We start from the raw sequence: 23,637 nt of genomic DNA, 5'->3' as shown, positions 1-23,637 counted from the left end.
ATTCCTAAAGAAACAGAGAAATCAGAAAACAAATTCAAGAATCTGTTTCTATTTTTTAGAAAGAAACATTGTGTATGCTACTTTCATAAAAGACTGAAAGCTGTGAATCATCTCGTTCTGCAGTATTCCAGTTTTCTGTAAATATACCTTAATAACATAATGCATCCAGCTCCTGAAATAGCCACCAAGGTTCTGATCTTTTTGGAAGTTCTTTACTAATGTGTGGGATCAGTAAGTGTCCTGAAGCCAATCACTGAGGTTCGTGATACAGACACTGTACGATGATGAGTTCTTAAGGTGCCAGGTTTATTGTGACAACAACAAGACCAAAATTAAATAGGACGTAGTGACATTCTATGCTCTGATGGTCTTAGATGCTTCCGAGCCCTCAGCTCTCAGTCGGGACCCTTGCTCCTGGCCCCGACTGCAGCCACGTGGCAAACCTCCACGTCCGCCCCCAGCTGGCGCAGCTCGTCCAGCCAGATCATCTGCTTCTGCGACAGCCGGTCGTGGGGTCCCTTCACTTCCACCAGCTGGGAGACAGAAGGGCTATTCAGGTGGGCTGTGGCAGTTCCCAATAACGACCATTTATTTAGAAGGCTTGTCCAGCTGCACTGCTGTACTTAGATGTCTATAACAACTAAACATGTACATATGAATTCAGTGAGAAAGTCCCCTATTCTGTAGAAATCAGACTGTCCTCCACAGAGAATTAGGAAATGGATTCATACGTAATATGGCAGCTGAAATAGTTTTCCACCACACATAGCACTGTTACTCTCCTGCTCAACACCCCGCAATCACTTTTTTGTGTCTGCAATTCAACCCAAGCTCCTTGCCAGGACCCACAAAACTGTGTGGCCTGGTGTCTTCCCTGCGCAAGCAGGGCCCTTGACCATGCTTGCCAGTCCCACTGCCTAGGACATGTCTCCCTGCTCTTCACATGTCTGACACCTTCCCCCTCAAAGCTCAGCTCAGATTCATTTCTAGGAGGGTCCTTCTCCTGCCTGTGTACTTGTTTACGGTATGTATCGTAAGATAAAACTGCTCATCACACATCAGCTCCATGGAACCAGAACTGTGTCAGTGTTGTCTACTACAGAGCACCAAAATTCAAAACAGCGATGGAGACTACCAACATGAACTACAAAAGTTTTTTTAATTAATAAAGCATTTACACAGCCTAACAGGAGTTAGAGAGATCTTAACAGAGATCCCAAAAGGCAGAACAGAGAGAAAAAAATATTTGGATAATGGCTAAAAAAATTTTCAAAGTTGATGGAAATTATAAACCCAAAGATCCAAGAAGCTTGGTGAACTCCAAAAGAAGTTGGTGAACCAAAAGAAGCTTGGTGAACCCCTAAAGAACACGACTCTAAGAAACAAATTACATATAAGTTTGAAAAAAAAAAAAAGGCAGGGCGGGGGGGATCTGCCAGAATTGTCAAAAGCCAGAGGGGAGACACTACAGACTTTCACCAGAAACAATACAAGCTAGATGACAGTGGACAAATATTTTAAGGCACTGAAAAAGTTCTTTGCTTAGGAAAAGCTATCTTTCAAAAAAGAAGACTAAAAGTCTTAAAATATATAAAACCTAAATAATTCATTATTAGCACACTGCCATTGCAAGAAATGTGAAAGGAAGTTCTGTCAGGAAGAGAAAGATAGTACATGGAAAACTGAATCTATATAAAGGACTAACCATTAGAATTTGTATCTATATGAATAACTATAAAGGCTCATTAGTCCACTGTAGAAAGCAAAATAATGTGTTACAGGGTTTATAACATGTTGAGGCATAATGTGTGAACACAGCACAAGGGCTGAGAGAGGAGATATACTGTTGTAGGGTTCTTTATATTCTATGTGGACTGGTACAACATCACTTGAAAGTAGATAAGTTTAAGTACATACTGTAAACACCACTCCAACCACTTAAAACACATGAAGAGTGAGAGCTAACAAGCCAACAGAGGATAAAATGCGACCTCAGACAAAATGAAGAACTGAGAAAAAAAACAGATAGAAGGTGTAAAGCGAAACATGAATAATCACATTAGATGTAATATTCCAAATACTAGAGCACACATTGTCAGATTAGATTAAAAGTAAGACCTATATATATGCTGCCTACAGAATGTAAGAAACTCAAATATAAAAACAAAAGCAAGTTTAGAGACATGAAAATCCTAAGTTTATATGTTGAATAATAAAGCTTCACAATATATATAAAGCAGACATTGATAAAACTGAAAGGAAAAATACCCAAATCCACAACTGTAGTCAGAGGTGTCACATGACACCAGAAGCATGACCCAGAGAGAACAGATGAGCTGGACTTTATCAAAACTTAATACTTCAACTGTTCAATACAATATTTAGACAATGAAAAGTCAAGTCACACACTGAATGAAATGTATCTGATAACCTGTACCATAATTTTTCTTTTCATCTCAAAATTCAGTAGTTTAAGAAAACCACCAGCCTGTGACAGGCAGGATGAGACCAGGTGAGGAAAGGGTGGTGGCCAGCCTACAGCACGTGAGCAGGCGCTCACTCTCAGAGCTTAGAAAAATCACCCCCAGCCATCCCAGGCTGTTGGTGCTCACACCTGCTGAGTCCCTGCCCTTGACCTGCTTCCAACAGTGGACACAGCACAAGCAATGGTTTGTCGCTGCCAAGCTATAAAAAGAGACTGACTTCCGTCCTGCTTACAGCCTGGCCCTTCTCCCTCACTTGCTCGGATGAAATAGGCTGCCGCGTGGGGAGAGGCCCAGGTGTCAGCACCGTGGATGCCTCTACCAGCAGCCACCGAACAATCCTAGCCCTCAGTCCAGCAACTCTTGAGGGATTCAATCTTGTCAATCACCAAGCAAGAAATGCCTGGATTGTGGCCTTCAGTTGATCATAAAATTACAAACATGACTTTCTGCTCTAGCTCAACTGACCTTGACATGATGACTCTGGGAGCTCCACACAACCAGGTCAGGGAGGCCCCCTCGGCAGTGCCGGAAGTCCACGGCCAGGCGCCGGCACACGCCACTGAGGATGGAACCCCCCAGGCAGGACACAAGATCCTGGACAGGAGACAGAGATGGTCAGCCCTCCCCTGGGATGGAGACCCTGGAGCCCCCAGTAATGGTGAGACGGGGGAGATCCCAAGTGTCACTCAGCAAAGATGGGGTCCTAGGACACCAAGCACCCTTCTGCCCCTGGTGCTGGCACCTTGGCCTCTGGGGATGCGTTCTCCTTGGTCAGTTATTTTCACCCGTTCGGGAACATCCAGGGAGCAGCTAAGAAGAGAGGATTTGGGGTGAGCACTTAGGATGCGACAGTGGACCATGGAGGCCACTGGTCACAGGACAGGGAGAGTGTCTTCCCTCCAGGGGCCACAGGCCAGGCCAAGGAGGCTGCCAACCAAATGGGCAGAAGGCATAACGGGCTTGTTCACACTTGGGACTGTCCCTTCAGGAGGCCTGTGGGCAGGGGTACGACAAGCACATGCACATGCACATGTGTATGTGTGTGCTTGCATATATACATGAACAGGTACACACAGGTACATGGGTGTGTGCATACACACATGCACATATATATGTGAATGTGTGCACACGTGTCTTCTGTTACAATTGCCAAAAGGAAACCCACATTGGAGGCACTTCCTGAGCAAACCCTGCCTGCAGACTCTCACCTGGGCTTGCTGCAGAGAAGAGAAGCGATCCCAGCTGACCAGGGAGGACACCCTGCCTTCCTGGGCCTGCCACGCGGCTGCCACCCAGGCCCGCAGGCTCTCCTTGGGGGCGCTGTGGATCTGCTGCAGCCGGGCTTCCATGGCCGGTGCCCTGCTCTCGAAGAAACTGTCTGTGCAGAGGTCCAGTGGGGCCGCCTGTGTGCAGGGAGAATAAGCTCACACTAAGCCTGGGAGGCTGGGGTCATCAGAGGAGCCAATGCCCATCAAATCTGGAAACTGGCCACTCTGATGAAGTGGACTCAGGCTTTTTCTCAAAAGATATATAAAAATCACCCAAGTAATCTGATATAAAAGCAATTTATGACACTGGTTTTTTAGAGAACTAATTTGCAAAGACAAGCACAATTTGCTAAAAGAGTTCTTAGGTTAAACTGGTGGAGCTCTTGGACTTTCCAGGTGGTGCCGTAGTAAAGAATCCACCTGCCAATGTAGGAAACAGGTTCGATCCCTGGGTCAGGAAGATCCCCTGAAGGAAAGAATGGCAACAGACGCCAGTATTCTTGCCTGGAAAATTCCATGGCAGGCTACCGTCCATGGGGACACAGAGAGTTGGACAGGACTGAGCGACTGAACATGCACCACACAGTGGAGCTGTTAGCAGACATGTATGGCTAGGCACAGGAATGTACATGGGCCCCACCAGGGTGAAGCCGTTTTAGACACTGACACTAAAGGTTTCAAGAGGAATGATTCCAGTAAAGAAGCTTGCATTTTAAATTCTATGAATCAGATTTAAAAATTAAAAGCCATTCTTACAGTGAAATTAGCACTAGGATCCAGAAGAGTATAACTGGGGGCAGGTTTCTGGGGCAGCAACCTCAGGGTCCCAGGGTAGGAGTGACTCACGTGTGTGTGCAATCTCTGCAGCCTGAACGCGGCCAGGGTTACCTGATAGGCATTTCTGAAGGCGTCTGGCACCCCGTCCATGAAGATGATGTCCCACAGCAGAAGGCCAAACAGGGTGCTGAAGGTGGACCCCTCCCCATGGATCCCTGAGACAAGGCACACACGAGAAAAATCCATCTCTTCTGTTCTCCAAAGACACCACCATATCCTACTGCCAGCTCAAATGGAAGAAACTAGCAAAAATATTTTAGATTCAAAGGCAAAGGCTGTTTTTGTGCCATCTCCTGCTCATTTTCTTAACATCAGATTGCTTATATACAGAAGCCTTGCTTAAGGATGAAAGTCTTAGTAATTATGACAAAATTCAAATGCATGTTTCAGAGTGGAAAAACATAAGGGACATGTTTAAAAACAAATAGGAGTCTGACGGGGGAGGGTGAACGCCCAGGAGCCTTTGCCTTCTGACCCCATTCGCCTCCTTCCACAGCACTCCTCTCTCTCGACCTGGACACCACATAGTGCCGGGGTTTTTAAGACTCGGGGTTTTACAGAAAACTTCCACATCAGAGACCACCCAGTCCAGACCCCCTATCCCCACCCCACATCCAGACCACAAGATGGGGTGGTGACCTCAGAGAGGCCCAGCCCAGTTCCAGGCCGTGTGAACAGTGAAGCAGGGTCCCCAGGGCTGGGGCCTCTCTGAGTGGGCCCCTCCTGGCCCTTTGGCACACCTGATGCCCCGACTCGAGACCCCGGCGCTCCTCCACACACTGCAGTACCTCTGAGCAGCTGGCTATGGGCAGCATCTTGTGGTCCTCTCCAATCCTGTCCACCTGCCTGACCCAAGATCTCTAAGAGCGATCCAGCCACCCTTGCTCCTCATGTCCCTACCAGAACATGCCACTCTCATGGTGGCAGGTGTGAACACTGGCCACGAGGAAGCACACGGCCCTGATGAACTGGAGTGATAAAATTCTCTCCTGTGCCCTCTAGGGCCTCCCACAGGGACAGGATAGAGTGACAACACCCCCTAGTGTGGCCACATGGCCAAGTTACCCTGGTCAAAGCCACAGTGTCTATAATGGGCCAGCGCCAGCTCCTCCACAGAGCACAGGACAGTGGTGGGGGTGGCCCCCCCAGCCTCCAGCACGAAGACAGACTTCCCTGATCCACGCTGTGGGCACAGCCGGCCTGTGACGGTCACCTGGGTGGGTGGGTGGGGAGAGGAACAGCCCATTAGCCCCACTCCTGCTCTAGCCCTGAAGCCCCAGACAAACTCTCCTCTGCCCTCGAAAGGCCACCTGTCCTTAGCGTAGCACCGGGCTGGTCTGTGAGGATGTGGGCAGGTCATCGCCTGGCCCCCAGGAGCGCTGTTCCAAGCTGCTCTCCAGGGTCCTGACTGGGCTGCGGGCAGGAGGCCTGGCAGGGTTGTGAGCTGCTGACTCGGGGTAGAGTCACAGCCCCTGCTGACCAGGTCTCTTTGACACCTCGATGCCAGGCTGAGGTCGGAGTAAAGGTGGGTCACTGCCCACAGCAAACCAGAGGGCTTTCTGAGTCTATGAGAAATGTGTGCTGGAAACTGCTCTTAGGCTGCGTTCAGGAAAAACCCTTGAAAGGCACCCACAGTGCCCCCAGAATATTCACGCACATGTCTGACGTCCTCCACGGTGAACTCTGGGAGCTGGCGGAGAATGTGCATGTACTTCTGGCCGCTGGGAGAGGCCCGCAGGCGCGCGGCTCTTTGGTACAGTGCCAAGCGGTGGCCTGTCCGGACGTGAGGATCCGCCAGCCCTGCAGCGATGCACTGGACAGCCTGTGGAGAGCATGGCACTGTCAGTGTCAGTAAGGCCCAGACAGCGGCACCCCCATTTCATGGGATGGGAAACCCCATCATTAATTAATCATTCCTTTTGCTAATCAGCGGTGGGCAAAGCTGCCCTCCAGGGACAAGGACATTATTCCTGTACATCTCAGGCAGACACATTCAACGCATAGATGAAGCACAGACCCTGAGGCAAAGGTGTGGGGCAGAAGCAGTCATGTTCCCAACACCACGTCCTGGTCACATGTGTGGACACACTGCCTCAGGAGACAGAGGAGACTGGGGATAGGGACCTGGAGTAGGGCGCTCGGGGCCCCAAGGGGTGCTCAGGCCAACTGCAAAATTATATGTGGATTTTTGACCATGTCGGGGTGAGGGGATGGTCAGAACCCCTAACCTCTGAGTTAGTCTAGGGTCAGCTATATAATTAATGCCACTGAACTAGAGATGGTTAAAATGGCAAAGTTTTTTTTTGTTGTTATATATAATTACTACAATAAATAAAAAGTAACAACAACAACAAAAAAGCCCAGAAGTCAGTGAAGATCAGACCATCAGAGTGTAGCGGCCCAGAGGAATCCAGCAGAGAGAATGAGGCCCTGCTGGCCACTCTGCAGCCCTAATGGAGCCAGGCCAGCTGTAGGGAGGGGTAGTCCTGGGCTCGGCCTGGCCAGACTGGCTGCTGGGCAACTGTGGACATGAGCCTCTGCTAGGCTGGCCGTTGCCTGCTCTAGAAACTGACATACAGAGGGAAGGAATGTTGATAAAGTCACAGGTTATGAGTGGCCAGGAAGACCTCTAGGAAAAGGCTAAAAAAAACCAGGACGCTCCATCAAAAATAACCTCTGAGCATTAAAGAACACTCCTCTCAGCAGACCCAAATGATGGGAAAGTCTATAAACTCCTCTGAAGTTTTATTTCAGGGAGAGAGAGAGGCAGTGTGCACACGCCCTCTGTCCACACTGGGTGGGGGCCAGCGGGGGCCTCTCCTGATGCTGGGCAGGGAGCGCCATGCTCACCTCCAGGAGAACAGTTTTCCCTGGCTCGAAACACTTGAGGTGACAAGGCGCCTTTTAGTTTCAGGCAGTAAATGGAGTGTGTCATTGTCCAGGCCCAGAGTCAATTTTTCCAACCCTCCATCACCGGATTCATGTGACCTGCCACTGGAAGAATAAAAGCTCCCAGGGCACCAGTGCCCTCTGCTGGATGCAGACATGGGGTTGGCAGGGACGGGGACCACAGGCAGCCACACAGAGGGCCACTGTTGCTGCCTTGCGAGGCCCTGCCCTGCTGGCCACAGTGGCTGGCAGCTGACAGTGTTCTCAGACTCAAAGTCCCTGACAGACAGGGCAGTGTCCAGATGGGATGGTGGCCACCCTGTGGAGCCAGGTGCCACGTCTTCACCCATCTTCCTACCAGGAGGCCCTGGGCAGTGAGTGAATAAAATCACCGTTTCCCAACCAGAGAGCGCACCTGTGTGAAGGTGGGGGACACCTAACCCTCCAGCTCCCGACATGATCCACCTGCTGACCCACAGTCACCCTGTGCTCACACCCCTCCTATTTGTGTGGTTGGCAGAACACAGAGAAAGAGGGATGTTTAAGAAATCAATGCTTTAAATCAACTATAGTCCAATATAAAATATAAACTTAAAAAGAAAGAAAGAAATCAACATCCTAACGACAGTTAGACTCTTAAGGTATTAACAGTTTGCTTTACTGTTTAAATGTACATGAAGCTGAAGAAAGGTTGGTGGCCCTAGAAGCTACGTACTGGCTCCAGGCGCTTCAGGTGCTGGTGTAAGTTAAGGGCCAGCCGGTCCCACCACCGGCCCCTGCTGTCGGGACAGTACACGTCCTGGGACAAGAGGTTTTCAAGCTCCTTCACAGCTTCCTGCAGCAGCAACAAGAAAGAACATGCATTAGACTCTTGCACACTAAGGCTGCTGTTACACTGAGTTGTCAGCAAAACTGGCAAAGGGTATCAGCTTCCTTGCCACTCAAAAATAAGGCCCAGGACCCGGGAAAGCCAGGAGGGGGCCCTGGGACATCCCCTGAGAGTGGCCTGAGCTCCAGAGGCACCCCCACTTCTCAGCAGGGCCCCTGCCACCTCATGTGGATGCAGCTGTGACACCACATGGCACTCTCTGTGCACCAGGTCAGCAGCACTGGCCACACGGGGCCAGGCTCTGGGCAGGAGCAGCAGCTGGGCTGCAGGTCCACATGCTTCTGGGAACCCAGCTGGCCACACGGCCAAGGGTGCGAGGAACTGGGGAGGGGGCTGGACAGGTATAAGGCAGTGTCTCCACTCAAAGGCCCCACCTCAACAGGCGGACTTTGTGGTCCACATTCATGGCTCATGTCTCATGCTCATCTTTTGTGGTCCCTGAATCTTTTTGAAGAATCTAATGATTCTCCTGAGAAAAATGCACAAATCCCAGAGATGCACTTGCAGGTCCACAGACTCTGTTGAAGCCAGTCCCACGGAGCTGCCCAGGGTCCATGGACCCAGGTGAGGAAGCCCTGCTCTAGCATAGCCTCTTTGTAAGATACCGAGTTTCAATCCAGAACTGTCTGCACAGCAGAAGCTGAGCCTGGCAACCTCACAGCTCTGAGTATGAGCAGGAGCATGACCAGAGCCCTCACTCCTGATTGTAGGTTAATTCCAGACTGTCCGTGACTGCTGTCCTGGGAACTTGAGCAGAGGCGAGGCTTCCACCTCAGGGATGTGGGGAGACGCTCCCCATCACACGGGGTTTCTGAGAGAAGCTCAGGTCTGGCTGCAGACCACGTTGGTGGGAGAAGTCAAGAACCAGGGGCAGAGGGCTGGTGCACTCACCTCATACAGGTGAAGTCTCTGCAGTATTTCAACGTTTCGGGACAAAATCCTCGTGTAAACCCACCCAACAGTAAAACAACGGAGGAAGAGTGGTAAATTCTCGTGGTACCTAAAACGAAGACATCCACCAGCAGTTTACTGGTTCGGTGTGTTTACTATAAGACAATCCTAAGAGGTGATTTAGAAAAGGCAGAGGAACCAGAGATCAAATTGCCAACATCTGTTGGACCATAGAAAAAGCAAGAGAATTTCAGAAAAATATCTACTTTTGCTTCATTGACTACACTAAAGCCTTTGACTGTGTGGATCACAACAAACTGTGGAAAATTCTTAAGAGATGGGAATACCAGACTACCTTACCTGCCTCTTGAGAAATCTGTATGCAGGTCAAGAAGTAACATTTAGAACTGAATGTGGAACAACAGACTGGTTCCGAATTGTGAAAGGTGTACGCCAAGCCTGTACATTGTCACCCTGCTTATTTAACTTATATGCAGAGTACATCACACAAAATGCAGGGCTGGATGAAGCACAAGTTGGAATCAAGATTGCCAGGAGAAATATCAATAACCTCAGATACACAGATGACATTAGCCTTATGGCAGAAAGTGAAAAAGAACTAAAGAACCCCTTGATGAAACTGAAAGAGGAGAGTGAAAAAGTTGGCTTAAAGCTCAACATTCAAAGAATGAAGATCATGGCATCCTGTTCCATCACTTCATGGCAAATAGATGGGGAAACAATGAAAAACAGTGAGAGACTATTTTCTTGGATTCCGAAACCACTGCTGATGGTGACTGCAGCCATGAAATTAAAGGACACCTGCTCTTTGGAAGAAAAGCTATGACCAACCTAGGCAGCATATTAAAAAGTGGAGACAATACTTTCCCAACAAAGGTCTGTCTAGTCAAAGCTATGGTTTTTCTAGCAGTCATGTGTGGGTGTGAGAGTTGGATCATAAAGAAAGCTGAGCACTGAAGATTCAATGCTTTTGAACTGTGGTGTTGGAGAAGACTCTTGAGAGTCCCTTGGACTGCAAGGAGATCCAACCAGTCAATCTTAAAGAAAATAAGTCCTGAATATTCATTGGAAGGACTGATGCTGAAGCTGAAGCTCCAATACTTTGGCCACCTGATAGGAAGAACTGACTCAGTGGAAAAGACCCTGATGCTGGGCAAGATTGAAGGCAGAAGGAGAAAGGGACAACAGAGAATGAGATGGTTGGATGGCATCGCTGACTCAATGGACATGAGTTTGAGCAAGCTCCTGGAGTTGGTGATGGACAGGGAAGCCTGGAGTGCTGCAGTCCATGGGGTTGCAAAGAGTCAGACACGGCTGAGCGACTGAACTGAACTGAAGAGGTGACAAAGCAGACTGAATTTCTTTCTCCTAAGAAGATACATTCTGAACACTGCCTGTCATGTGCAGTTTTTTACACCACAAATCTATGTTCTCATGGCCACCTGCTTAAAGTCACCAGAAGGCAATGTGAAATGAGAGCCAGAGGTCAGCAGACGCCAGCCCCCAGGCCGGACTCAGGACCTCCACCTGATTCTAATATGAGTCCAGTGTGGTTTACATGTTTATAAATGGCTAAAAGAAGTCAAAAGGAGAAAAACTGTATGGCACATGAAAATTACAAGAAACATACATTTTGGTGTCAGAGAACACGCCTACACTGGGACAGTCCCACCCATTCGCTGGCAGAGCCTGACTGCTGCCCTACTGGGCCTCCACCCAAGAGGCTACTGATCTCTGTCCTATAGGAACCCAACTTCCCAGCCATGAGGTCTTATCTTTTTTTTTAACCAAGAAAATTATCCATTAACTTGTTTTAACCATTTGTTTTCCTGTCTAGTCTGAGAAATGTTTACAAATTTGCCCAATTACTTAAGACAATCCTCAAGGGTCCATGCACATCACGGGCTAACGCTCATTGTAAACACTGGTTGTCTCCTTCCTACAAAGGCCCGTAAGTAAATGCCTCACTCTGTCTACTCCCAAACAAAACACGGAGAAAATATTCAGTTGTTTTTCTTAACAGTAAAGGCTATTTTTCTGGCTACGGTTTTTAAGTTTGTATTATTTCTGTGTAGACTTTTGTCCTAAATGTTTTTCTGAAAGATATATCCAATACTACTAATTTTTTTCATCACTTTGTACTAAGGAAGGAAAAAGTTTCTTAACCCTGTGGAACACGCTGAACATTTATTAAACCAAAAATAATGAAGGATCATGTGCTGTGTACTTGAACTCTTGAAGTAAATGTTCAATTTAATTTTCTTTTTTTTTTTAAGGTATGATTCATTTTCTTGTTCAAAACAACAGCTCCTAGAATTTCCACCGGAAGACAGCTTCTGTCCTGCGGCCAGGCTTCTCCCATGGTTGTAATTCAACTGACCAAACCCCAGAGGGGCCAGCCCCCCTGCAGGTGGCAAGCCACTGTCTGCCACAGACAGACCAGTGGTATAAAAATCACTCCAAACTTTAAGATACTCCCTGCTACTCACCCGGTACTTTTGACTCCATGCAAAGCGAGGAGGAATTTCAACTATACACGATGACCTCACCACAGAACCAAAGGAGCATGTTCCTCATGAAAAAGATGATCTTACGCAGTTAGAACAACTAGGTCAGTCGGTAACCCTCACAGGCACCAGAGAACCACCTCACCTCAAGGACGGGTGGTCTTTCAGTCCATCCCAGTCCTGCTTTGCACACCGAGCGAGCTCCCTAGCCTGCTCCCAGGCCCCACTGGCCATCGCCGTGGAGATGTCATTCAGCGTGTGCGCAGCCACTGCGTACCTGGCGGGGGGGGGGGGAGGGGACAGGCGGGAAACCACAACATTCAGGTTTCAGTGGGGGATGAGCACTGACGTACAGAACCTCACATCCTCACATCCCACCCAACACATTCAGATCTGTTTTTGAAAATACAAGGGTTATGTTTTATCTCAGTAATCATTTGACTATTACTCCATGAATGGCCTAGAAGTAAGTATTCATACAGGCCTCCCAGCAAGATGAAGATACACACACCTTACCATCATATCACACGTCACATTACATGATGCAACACTGACCAACTCTTCCTCCCTGACCTCCGGTGCCCAGTCACTCATTCATCCATTCAACAATCTTGGAGCAACTATGACAACATGTAACCAATCTCAGGATTATATGGAAGTGTAGGTTTGGTCATTTAATCACTAAGTCAGAGATGGCCAGAGGGATACTACCCAAGGTAAGAGAATTATTTGGGATTTTCAAAAACAACTTCAGGGACAGTATCTGGGAGACGGTGATGCTAAAATGTTCTGAACCCATGTAACTGAAGAGAGACAGCTTCTCAGCATGTCTTTAGATACCAAAACAAAGACATGGGCCCATAGTTCTGTAACACTGAGTGCTGTAAGTGTTCTGTAACACTGTGCTCTGGACTCACCCTTGAGAGAAGAGCACACACTGGCACTGTGTGCAGAAACTGTCAAATAAGCGAAAAACAGAGCCCCCTAAGTGTAAAAATTTTCTCATACATGCTTCCATCTAGCTCTCTTTTAATACTCAATTGGACAGCTCTAAGGCAATGAAAAATGGAATTGGAGAAAACATTCTAATTAGAAGATCTGACTGAAAAAGTTATTCCTACTGAATACAAATAAGATATTGACCTTCCTAATAACTAAGGCTGCTGCTACTGCTGCTAAGTCGCTTCAGTTGTGTCTGACTCTGTGCGACCCCATAGACGGCAGCCCACCGGGCTCTGCCATCCCTGGGCTAGAGTACTGGAGTGGGTTGCCATTGGCAAAATGGGCTAAAATCAGTTTATACTGACTCTGTTTTGATCCAATCATTTCAATAGCTTATTTTTTAAAGCACATACTAGACAACACTTAAACATCTTTTCTAAAATCAAATATCAGAAGCCATTTCAGCTAACTTTGAAACATAAACCTGCAACATCTATGCAATTTTTAAAAAATCAAAATCCACTTTTGCTAAACACTGGCTAAATCCATGCATCAATATAGATTCATGAAAACTTCTATTGGCTTCATGATTCTGGTATATGGTCCACAAATTAGTTACTAGCTTTATTTAAAGCATCATTACCAGGAAGATATTCAGCCTTGTTCATGCCAACAACATACTCACAAGGCAGGTTTGTTCAAATGTCTATATTTTTAAAATGCTCCCCCTGCCAAAGCTATTTGGGAATAGAAACCAGGGGAAAACTGTGTAGCTCTAACTCAAAACTAGTGGGTTTTGGCAACCTTAATCAAACTGCATTTCTACATTCTCCTCACAGTCCTGGAAAAGTATACAAGTGAGCAAAAAACTAAACAGGAAGCAAAAACTTAAAAAATGGTTTTGAGCAGATGTTTCTCTTGTGGATGGCAAAAAACAATAATGGATCCTTCTGCATAAATTTAAAAATACACAGATGTTATAGTGAGCAATCACTCTCTTACCTAATGAGATCATCCCTGTCCTGGAAGATCGGGGTCTTTCGATTGATGGTGTACCTGGGGAACTCCAAGCGGCCCAGGTTGACCAGCAGCACAGTGGAGAGCTGACCCTGGCCCCCACAGGCGGCCTCCTCATCTTCCACCATGTCGCTCAATGAGAAGAGCAGCAGGGCCCGGGAAAATACTGCCCGAGGGCCTCGAGAGACCCTCAGGGAACATCCCGCCACGTCTTTAGCTCTGAAAAATACACACTATGGATGAGACTTGCTGGTCTGTAAGCATTTGGACATCAGATTTCATAGATTATTTCAAGCTAAACAGCATTCATTATTCCAAGCCTGAAGCAAACCTCTGGCCTCTAGCTGTGTGATGTTAAAGCATTTGTTAACCTCTCTGGAGCTCAGAGCCCCACTTTGGAACACTGTGAAGATTCGATGAAATTAAACCTGCAGACGATTTCACATAGTGTTTGCCTCAGTAAAAGAGCAGGATAAGGTTTATGCTGGTCCCGAACACGTGAAATACCAGAGAAACTCAAAGTGTTATCTGTTTGACATTAGAAACTCTCAATTCTTGACTCCAGTGACAATTTAGATTAACTAACAGATATTTATTTATTTAAAATAACTTTATTTATTTATTTATTTATTTATTTATGGCGGTGCTGGGTCTTTGTTGCTGTGTGCAGGCTTTTCTCTAGTTGCAGCAAGTGGGTGCTATTCTCTAGTTGTGGTGCACAGGCTTCTTATTACAGTGGCTTCTCTTGTTGGGGGGCACAGGCTCTAGGGTGAGTGGGCTCAGTAGTTGCAGCTCCTGGGCTCTACAGCACAGGCTCCACAGTTGTGGCACACGGGCTTAGTTGCTGGCAGCATGTGGGATCCTCCCAGAGCAGGGATTGAAACCACATCTCCTACATTGGCAGATGGATTCTTTACCACTGAGCCACCAGGGAAGCCCCACAGGTATTTATTTAGAATGTCATTATCAAAGGCTCTTGGTCAGGCAGCAGGTCACAACCAGGGCTTTCTGGCTCTAACAACCTGGGCACCAAGCACGACAGGGTTTCTCTATTGACATCTGGGCCGTGATTTCTTTTCTGGGGGCTGGGGTAGGGGCAAGGTGCCCATTCTGTGCATTAGACGATGCTCAGCTGTGTCCCTAGCCTCCACTCACTAAATGTCAGTGGCACCCACTACCCACCTCAGTCACAACAAGAATACCTCCAGACGATGCCAGGCATGCCTGGAGGTCAAGGTCCCCCAGGGAGAGCTGGAGTCCAGTGGAGGACCTCACCCTTCCTACCAGCCCAGAAGCTATGAAACCAAAAGCAGAGCTGGCTCCCTGGGGAGTCCAGAGATCAATGCCCCCAGTACAGTCTCGAAGACACAGGAGTAGGGTTCCCACCTCACCACCATCCACATGAGGACCACTTTTCACTTTCATGCATTGGAGAAGAAAATGGCAACCCACTCCAGTGTCCTTGCCTGGAGAATCCCAGGGACGGCAGAGCCTGGTGGGCTGCCGTCTTATGGGGTCGCACAGAGTCGGACACGACTGAAGCAACTTAGCAGCAGCAGCAGCAGCTCACCACAACTGGAGAGAAGTCTGCACAGCAACAAAGACCCAGCATAGCCAAAAATAAATAAATAAATAAAATTATATATATATATAAATAGTCTTAAGATTCTCATTTTTCTATAATTCTCATGTCAGTGATAAAAAATGTTCATCTTAATTCTTCCATTTCTGTTCCTACATGCTCACTGCTTACACTAAGAAACAGCTAATTTAGTGTTCACTTACTTTTAAAATATTACACACATGAATACCATGAAATAGTTAAGAAATAAAATTAAAGACTTAGAAGACATTTAACCACAGGGATGAGGATCTTATACTCCTAAATCAATTAACTATAAATACATAATCTAGTTAAATACTTTTGGAAAATCTACAGTATAAACTTTTTGAAGTGTTGACAGTGACATTTTTCTTAATAATGTATGCCTTATTTATTCCTGTGTTTTACTAAGATTAATATTTGTAGTATCTTCTCAATAAGGATGGGCTCTTGGCACATTAACAGCTCAAAGTTACACACACACACACACACACACAAACACACACATTATATAAAATAACAATGATGTTGCTTTAAACTGTTTGCCAAAAGCATTATCTCATCTCATTTTCAATAACTCTAGAAAGTGGATTCCCAGACTAAGGCTGATATAGTTATACTTTAGATATAACATAGGCAGAAGAAATAAATTCTGAGATTTTTATGATCTTTCCCAACCTGAAACTGTTCAGGAACTTTTATAAGGACAAAAGAAACTATCCACAGCTTTTGGTAAATTTTTATGTTTCAACTCAAGAGAAATTGCATATTATTGCTGACAGATTATGTTTCAATAAAAAGTCTACTGAAATAAAAATTTGGTTGGATAGCTCATGTTTAACTCTTGTTAAGGAGAGTAGTTAAAACTGCATTTTTCTTGAGTAATAAAATACTAGAATATGCCAAGGGCCCAGTGCCCCTAACCTCTTGCCTCTTGGTTTTTCTTGTCCTAGAAATCAGTGTGGTATGACAAGAATTATGAAAGCTAACCCAAGAAAGAATCCAGACCTGATCATTAAGGTTCTCTGCCTTTTCAGTCTGGCAGCAATTACAAGAACAATCACAACCTGGAAACACGTACCATTCATTTTAAGACTTTAGTATGTGCTGTGTGTGTGTGTGTGTGTTAGTCCTTCAGTCATGTCCAGTTCTTTGTGACCCCCAAGGACTGCAGCCTGCCAGGCTCCTCTATCTATGGAGTTCTCCAGGTATGAATACTGGAGTGATTTGCCATTTCCTTCTCCAGAGGATCTTCCTGACCCAGGGATGGAACCCAGGTCTCTTGCATTGTAGGCAGATTCTTTACCACTGAGCCACCACGGAAGCCCAACCAACAACTCAAATGTTCTTACTGTAACAAGTTCCTTCTCTGTTCACCTGAAACTATCATAACATTGTTAACTGACCACACCCCAATGCAAAATGTTTTTGGTGTTGATAAATACATAAATAAAATGATTGAAAAAAAAGATCCACAAAACCTTTTCAGGATCACTGCGCCAATGCCAGGCTGGTTCCGGCCCCATGTACAGACTGAAGGCTGCTTGGCCAATTTGAGGAACGCATCCACCAGCTGCTGCTTCTGCCCATGGGCACTCGCCAGGTGGAAGGTCTTTGCCAGGGCTTTCAGTTCCGGAGCAGAAAGGAGATCCAGCACCTCAGGGAGCTCCTGCAACTCAGATTCTGAAATATTAAAAAATTTAAAAAAAGTACTTTAAACAAGTTTATTATTTTCCAGTTTGATTGATACTTTAAGAAGAAAGTTTATTTGTTGTCCTAAGATTAAGAACTCAATTTAGGGATTTTCCTGGTGGTTCAGTGGTTAACTCTGAGCTCCCAGTGCAGGTGGCCTGGGTTTGATCCCTCATCAGGGAACAAAGACCTTACATGCCACAACAAAGACCCAACACAGCCAAATAAATTAAAAACAAAAACAAAAACAAAACAATTTAAAAGATGCACACACAATCACTATTTCTCAGGCACCAATCAGGAGATGACACGAAACGAGCACCACCCTCATTTTGCAGAAACTCCCTTCAACCTGTTTCCACTTTGGTTCCCCTGGATGAACCGTACCTGTCTGCAAGAAGCCTGCCTGTGTCAGCTCTCCAACCACGGGGGTTAAGTCAGCAGAGATCTCTTCATAGTCCAGCTTGTTCACCTTAATCCAGCTGAATTTACGTTGAAAAAGTCTTACATACAACTTTTGACCATTGGCTGTGACAAAATTTAGATATCAGTGAAAAACATTCTATTTCTTCTCGAAAACCACATATGCTATCACTTCCTTTGTAAACCAAAGGGAGTAAAACATGCTGTGTTACAAATACACACAGGCTGACTCAACTGATCTTCCAAGAATATCATTTTCTTCCTTTGGAAGACAGAACTTATTTCAAATACAAAGTCCCATAGGAATGTCTCCTTGGCCTGTGTGCAGGACAGGAGGAGCAAGAGGACACAAAGCCTTTGTGACAGGCTTTGGAACTAAGCCTCCCTCTTCTCTTCTGTTATGAAAAGTGGGAGTGGGGGCCAGTAACACCATCCTCCCAAAACCTGTGAAAAGATTAAATGAGATGAGTGTATAAACCGTTCCAAAATTGGTAATGATTATTAGCCATTTAAAAACCTAAAGGACTTTCTTTCTTGGTGGTCCAGTGGTTATGAATCTGCCCATCCACTGCAGGGTCCCTAGTCAGAGAACTAAGATCCCACATGCTTGTGTGGTGCAGCCAAAATTAAATAAATAAACAGAGAAATAACACCATCTATTTAAATATATATGTATGTATATATATATATATATATATATATATATATACATCTTTAAAAAATAATAAAAAATAAAAGTGTAAGATCCAGATTCCCCACTTTCTAACCAACATTTCTAGTCCCTCAATAGAGACACATCCCACCCCTTCACCGAGAGTTCCAGTTATTCTGTTCTCTGCTTTTGGTTTCATATGCAATATTCTATTTTAGGCTGAAAATCATCTGAAAAGGATTTTTCAAAAAAAGTCTGGCTTTGGTAGAATGGCCATCTCTAACTCAGTGATCTCCACCAAGCTATTTAAATAACCTGGTCTCAAGTTTTCCTATTACCCAAATTATCTTTCAATTTCCAATTCTAGAGTGGTCTCGGGACTTCCCTGGCCATCCAGTGGTTAGGACTCTGCTCTCCCAATGCAGGAGGCACTGATTCCATCTTTAGTCAGGGATCTGAGATCTTGTATGCTGCATGGTATGGCCAAAAATTTAGAAAAATAAAATGATATGACCTTATTTATTAAATTTTCTACAGTTATTTCCCTTTTCTCTTGAAAGAGGCAAAATCGATTCACAGTAGCTATTTTCACAACAGACACTAAAGATGATTCTCTGTGGAGGGCAGCCCGCAAGAATCTGCAGAGCTTACACTAGGAGACTGTTCCTACTTCTCAATCACACCACAGCCCAGGGTTACTAACTCCTTTAATAAACGCTCGTACACCAACCAAAGATCTGGGACCACCCTGGATACAAGAGTCGATGGGGTGTCACTCACACAGGCAGGGCCATAAGTTACACTGTGTGAACGTAAAACTGAATTCCTTCTCTTACCCATTATTGGTAATGTTCAGGGTTTCTTTTTTGTAACTGGACCAGGAGTCAGACCTGCTACTATTACTAGTGGTCAGCATGGCTCCCAAGGAAGCTTTTCCTGCTTGAGAGGGACTCATGTGCACATAGCCATCAGGGTCCTTTGGATGAGCAGCTGATGGCAGGTGGAGATGGGGTGGGCGGGGGAGTGCGCAGCTCTTGCTCTAAACCTGTGCTATTTGCTTTGGGCCACACAGCTGGCTGCCAAGGAATTTAGGTATGCTTTTAAATGTACCAATTCACAAACTTAAAAAAGAAAAAAATTAATGTACCCATTTAGCTTGAAAGCTTCCATTTCCTGCACACCTTTACTTTAAAAGGCAGAGCTCAGGCAACTAAAATGTTATTGGAGAAAAAAAATATGCCTCAGTACCCCTTGGTTTGTTTATTTGCTTGTATTTTATTTTCATTTTTGAGGAAATGGCCCGCAAAAACAACAAATCCACCAAATACAACAGCAAGCTTGATTACATGCCTGAAATGCAAGGTACACTTTTCTAAGTCACACTATTTTTTTCCCCTAATCTGGGAAAGGCTGTTTTACAACCATCAAATAAACATAAAAAGGACAAACAACTGCTTCCATTACAAGCAAAGTACAGTTTATAAGGATGACAGTGCAGAAGCAGGCATCACCTGGCCCCAAATCTTATCTCTTTTTAAAGGCACATCATTGTTGAGCTGAACACCATCACTGGCTCTGATTCCCCTGAGTACTCCCAGGGGGCTCCCCAAACCACTGACTCCTCTGGGTCATCAGGTTTCTGCCCATCACATCCCAGACCAACTCAGGGCAGCAAATGGCAAACAAAGCCTCGAAAGCAAACAGGCTCAAAATACCTGATAACTGATGAAACTTAGTTACAATGCCCTTCTCGTGTTCATCAAAGAGCATCCTGTCTTCTTCATTCTCGAACACAGCTTTCAGCACCACCAGGAAACTCCGAAGGTAGTAAGGATGGTCCGACAGTTCTGGACTTGTGGCCCAGGACACATCACAGCTTGACCTCTTCTCCAAAGGCGTCTGATGAGTGATTTCATCCTCTAAGCCACTGTCAGGTTCTGGAGGAAGTGTTTGGCTGTTGGTCTGTATAGAAGCACCAAGTGTAGAACTTGGAGGTTTTGCCTCCCCATGTGAGCCCTGATTTGTCACTTCTGAAACAAGAGTCATCTTTACTTCTTCACAATGACTTGTCTCACATTTTTCAGTAACTTCACCATCTACTCCTTTGACACTCTCCTGCTTTGCAACATGGTCCCCAGAAGCAGACTTTCTTTGCCCGAGAATTAAATCTGATGAAAACAACACAGGTGCATCACCTGTGAAGGCAGGGGTTAGGGTTGATTGCTCACATTCCTGGGCAGCTGTCTGGCCTTCAGCTTCTTCCACCTTAGTGCCTTCCACTGTATGTGCTGGGGTGCTCAGCTCCTCCTGAGAATCACCAGTAAACACGTTCTCCTTTTGAGAGCTGTTCTCCAAAAGTGGATCCTGGCCCTCCACCTCCAAATGATCAACCAGGCTCTTAACCCTTGTGTATGAGGACCTCTGTAGACTCTGGTAAGTGAACCCCTCATTCTGATTCAGGGATCTTTTAGCTTTTATGTATCTTCTGGACAATTTAGAGGACAGGCTTCCCAGAGAAATGACTTTTACATTATGATGTCTCAGCTCGTCTTGATTTCTGCACACCGAGTCACCTTTACTTTTAAAGTAGGGGCTGGTCTGCTTTTTTTTGCCCATTTTTGCTGAATCACTTTGGCCAGGGGTTAAATTTATCGTTGATGGTGATGACCTCTCTGGAGTTATATCTTCTAAGGCAATACTGGTCAAATCTATGGTGGGCACGTTTGAACTTAAGCCAACGTGCCCGGGGCCACCGGGAGTCATGTCATCATGGTCAGCACACATTTCATCAAGATGCCGGTTCAGGTCATATCTTGGCACCATCTTACTACAAATTGGGCAGGCAAGTTTAGCAGGGGGTGCATTGTTAAAAAACGAAATAATAGAGTTAGATTCATTTTTCTTAGTTTTGCTACTTGATAAACTTGTACGAGGCCTTTTTTTTGAGGATTTGCCTACAGACATCATGAGTATTATTAGGAAAGCTGGGTGGGGACTTCCCTGGTGTCCAGTGGTTGAGATTCTGTACTTCCACTGCAAGGGGCCCAAGTTTGATCCCTGGTCTGGGAACTGTGAGCCCCTGCATGCCCCAATGGGCAGCCAAGAAGAAAAAAAAAAAAAATGCAAAATTGGGTGTTGTTTTAAGTAGCAAAACACAGGGTAAGACCTGGGAAAGATACCAGTGGTTTACTTTTACTTCCCTGGTTCGAAATCATAAAAAATGGGATCCTATTGGACTTCATGTTATTCATTTAGTTTCTTCTTCCTATGAAACAAAACGTGGATTAGGAACTTATTTATGAATTCAACGACAGAGGCGGGAAACGATCAACGATAGTATCTCACGGGATGGGGCCCTGAATAGACCCTGGCCTTGGAAAGAAAAGCCCAAGGCCATCCTCCGGCTGTCCACGCGCGATCCCAGGGTGTCCCCCAGCCGCGGGGATAAGTTCTAAGACTCTTCTGTAAGATCTAAATCAGCCACCCTAAAAAGGGACATCTGACTACGCGAGGTCTTCGTTTAAAACCGCTGCACGAGGAACTTCTCCCGGGCAGAGAACGCCCATTGCGCCCGCACAGGCCTTTACTGAGAAGCGCCTCCGGGAGTCGCGGACATCTGTCCACTCCCCGCCCCGCCTCCCCGCGATCCCGCAGCTCTGGCCGCCGAACCTCCTGAGGCTAAAGCTCTGCCAGGCCAGCCCTCCCCTGGGAATGTGTGCACACCTGGGATACGCACCTGGGAGGTGCACCTGGGGCTGCGCCGTCACCCAGGCCGCCCTTCTCCCTCCCTTCCTTCTGTCCCCCCAACTCGCTCTTCTGGCCCTGCCGGAGCCAGCAGCCAGCTCTCCTCTCATAGCCCACGACCCCACGCCTCCTACGGGCTACGCGCGCCAGGCATTCCCAGCCGATTCCCGAGGGCTCGGCCGTCACAGACTAGGCCAGAGGAGGTTCGAGCAATCAATCGGTCTTCCCTCTCACCTTAAAGGCATCCAGCGGTTCTGAGGGGCTGAGCCAGAGGAGGTCTGCCCAGATTCCCCACCTCCTGCCTTTCACAACCTGGTGGAGGCGGCGGGCGGGAAGGTGGGCAAGTTGCTGTTCTCGGAGCATTCGTTGACCAAGGAAGCCGCCTCCTGGGAGGAGACGGGCGAAGACTCCACTTGGCCAGCAAGCGTGTGCTGAGGTTCCTGGAAGAGATGCTGTTTGCTGCCGGATGCAAGAGATGCCAAAACCTCAGGAGCACAGGAGTCCAGGGCCATACCACCTTGAACTGAACGCACCCCATCTCATCAAGAGCAAAAGAATAGTAGATCAACAAGGACCTACTTTGTAGCACAGGGAACTATATTCAATATCTTGAGATACCCTACAATAGACAAGAATCTGAAAAAGTATATATATATACACGCACACACATATATCTGTATAAATCACTTTGCTGTTCACCTGAAATATTGTAAATCAACTATACTTCAATTAAAAAAGGTAAAAGAATAAATGTATTGATAGGTAATAGGGAATGGTGAGTTTGCATATTTTTTACATTAAAATGTAGTTTGTAAATGTAGTTTTTCTTTGTGCTAATAGTTTAATATAATGAGATTACATAATTTAACATAATGGCTATGTGTAACAACAACACAATTACTGAAAGTTTATCAGCCAGCCCTTGAGTGCAGATATCCTTATAGCAGAAAGTGAAGAACTAAAGAGCCTCTCGATGAAAGTGAAAGAGGAGAGTGAAAAAGTTGGCTTAAAGCTCAACATTCAGAAAGCTAAGATCATGGCATCCGGTCCCATCAATTCATGGGAAATAGATGGGGAAACAGTGGCTGACTTTATTTTTTGGGGCTCCAAAATCACTACAGATGGTGATTGCAGCCATGAAATTAAAAGACGCTTACTCCTTGGAAGGAAAGTTATGACCAACCTAGATAGCATATTAAAAAGCAGAGAGAGTACTTTGCCAACAAAGGTGTGTCTAGTCAAGGTTATGGTTTTTTCAGTAGTCATGTATGGATGTGAGAGTTGGACTATAAAGAAAGCTAAGCACGGAAGAATTGATGTTTTTGAACTGTGATATTGGAGAAGACTCTTGAGAGTCCCTTGGACTGCAAGGAGATCCAACCAGTCCATCCTAAAGAAGATCAGTCTTGGGTGTTCATTGGAAGGACTGATATTGAAGCTGAAGCTCCAGTATTTTGGCCATCTGATGCAAAGAGCTGACTCATTTGAAAAGACCCTGATGCTGGCAAAGATTGAGGGCAGGAAGAGAAGGGAATGACAGAGGATGAGATGGTTGGATGAGGTCACTGATTCAACTGACATGGGTTTGGGTAGACTGGCAGTTGGTGATGGACAGGGAGGCCTGGCGTGCTGCGATTCATGGATTCAATGAGTTGGACACGACTGAGCAACTGAACTGAACTGAACTGAGTGCTGATATCAGCTGGTTCTAACACCCCAAGAGAACCAAACGGAAACTTTCTGAGAATGGGGCGCCTGTCTGTGGTCCCTTACCAT

General features: G+C 46.1%; 1 protein-coding gene across 2 annotated transcripts; it reads right to left on the bottom strand.

Moving 5' to 3' along the window:
* Window positions 286–22,000, bottom strand: FAN1 (FANCD2/FANCI-associated nuclease 1). 2 transcript variants are annotated; one of them, XM_018065995.1, is made up of 14 exons: window positions 21,854–22,000; window positions 19,833–21,382; window positions 17,430–17,570; window positions 16,832–17,033; window positions 13,733–13,966; window positions 11,934–12,065; window positions 9,261–9,369; window positions 8,196–8,315; window positions 6,249–6,413; window positions 5,657–5,804; window positions 4,643–4,746; window positions 3,695–3,889; window positions 2,952–3,080; window positions 286–533 (listed from the first exon to the last, which is right to left on the bottom strand). In XM_018065995.1, exons 2-14 carry the CDS (start codon window positions 21,082–21,084, stop codon window positions 396–398), a joined length of 3,069 nt encoding a protein of 1,022 aa, XP_017921484.1. In that variant the 5' UTR covers window positions 21,085–21,382; window positions 21,854–22,000; the 3' UTR covers window positions 286–395. The 2 variants fall into 2 exon arrangements, with proteins under 2 accessions (XP_017921484.1, XP_017921485.1); XM_018065996.1 differs by lacking the exon at window positions 11,934–12,065.

This window comes from Capra hircus, chromosome 21 (assembly GCF_001704415.2).
Source record: "Capra hircus breed San Clemente chromosome 21, ASM170441v1, whole genome shotgun sequence".
Lineage (NCBI taxonomy): Eukaryota > Metazoa > Chordata > Mammalia > Artiodactyla > Bovidae > Capra > Capra hircus.
Note: the sequence above shows the minus strand (reverse complement) of the source record. Positions and strands in the feature narration are given on the sequence as shown.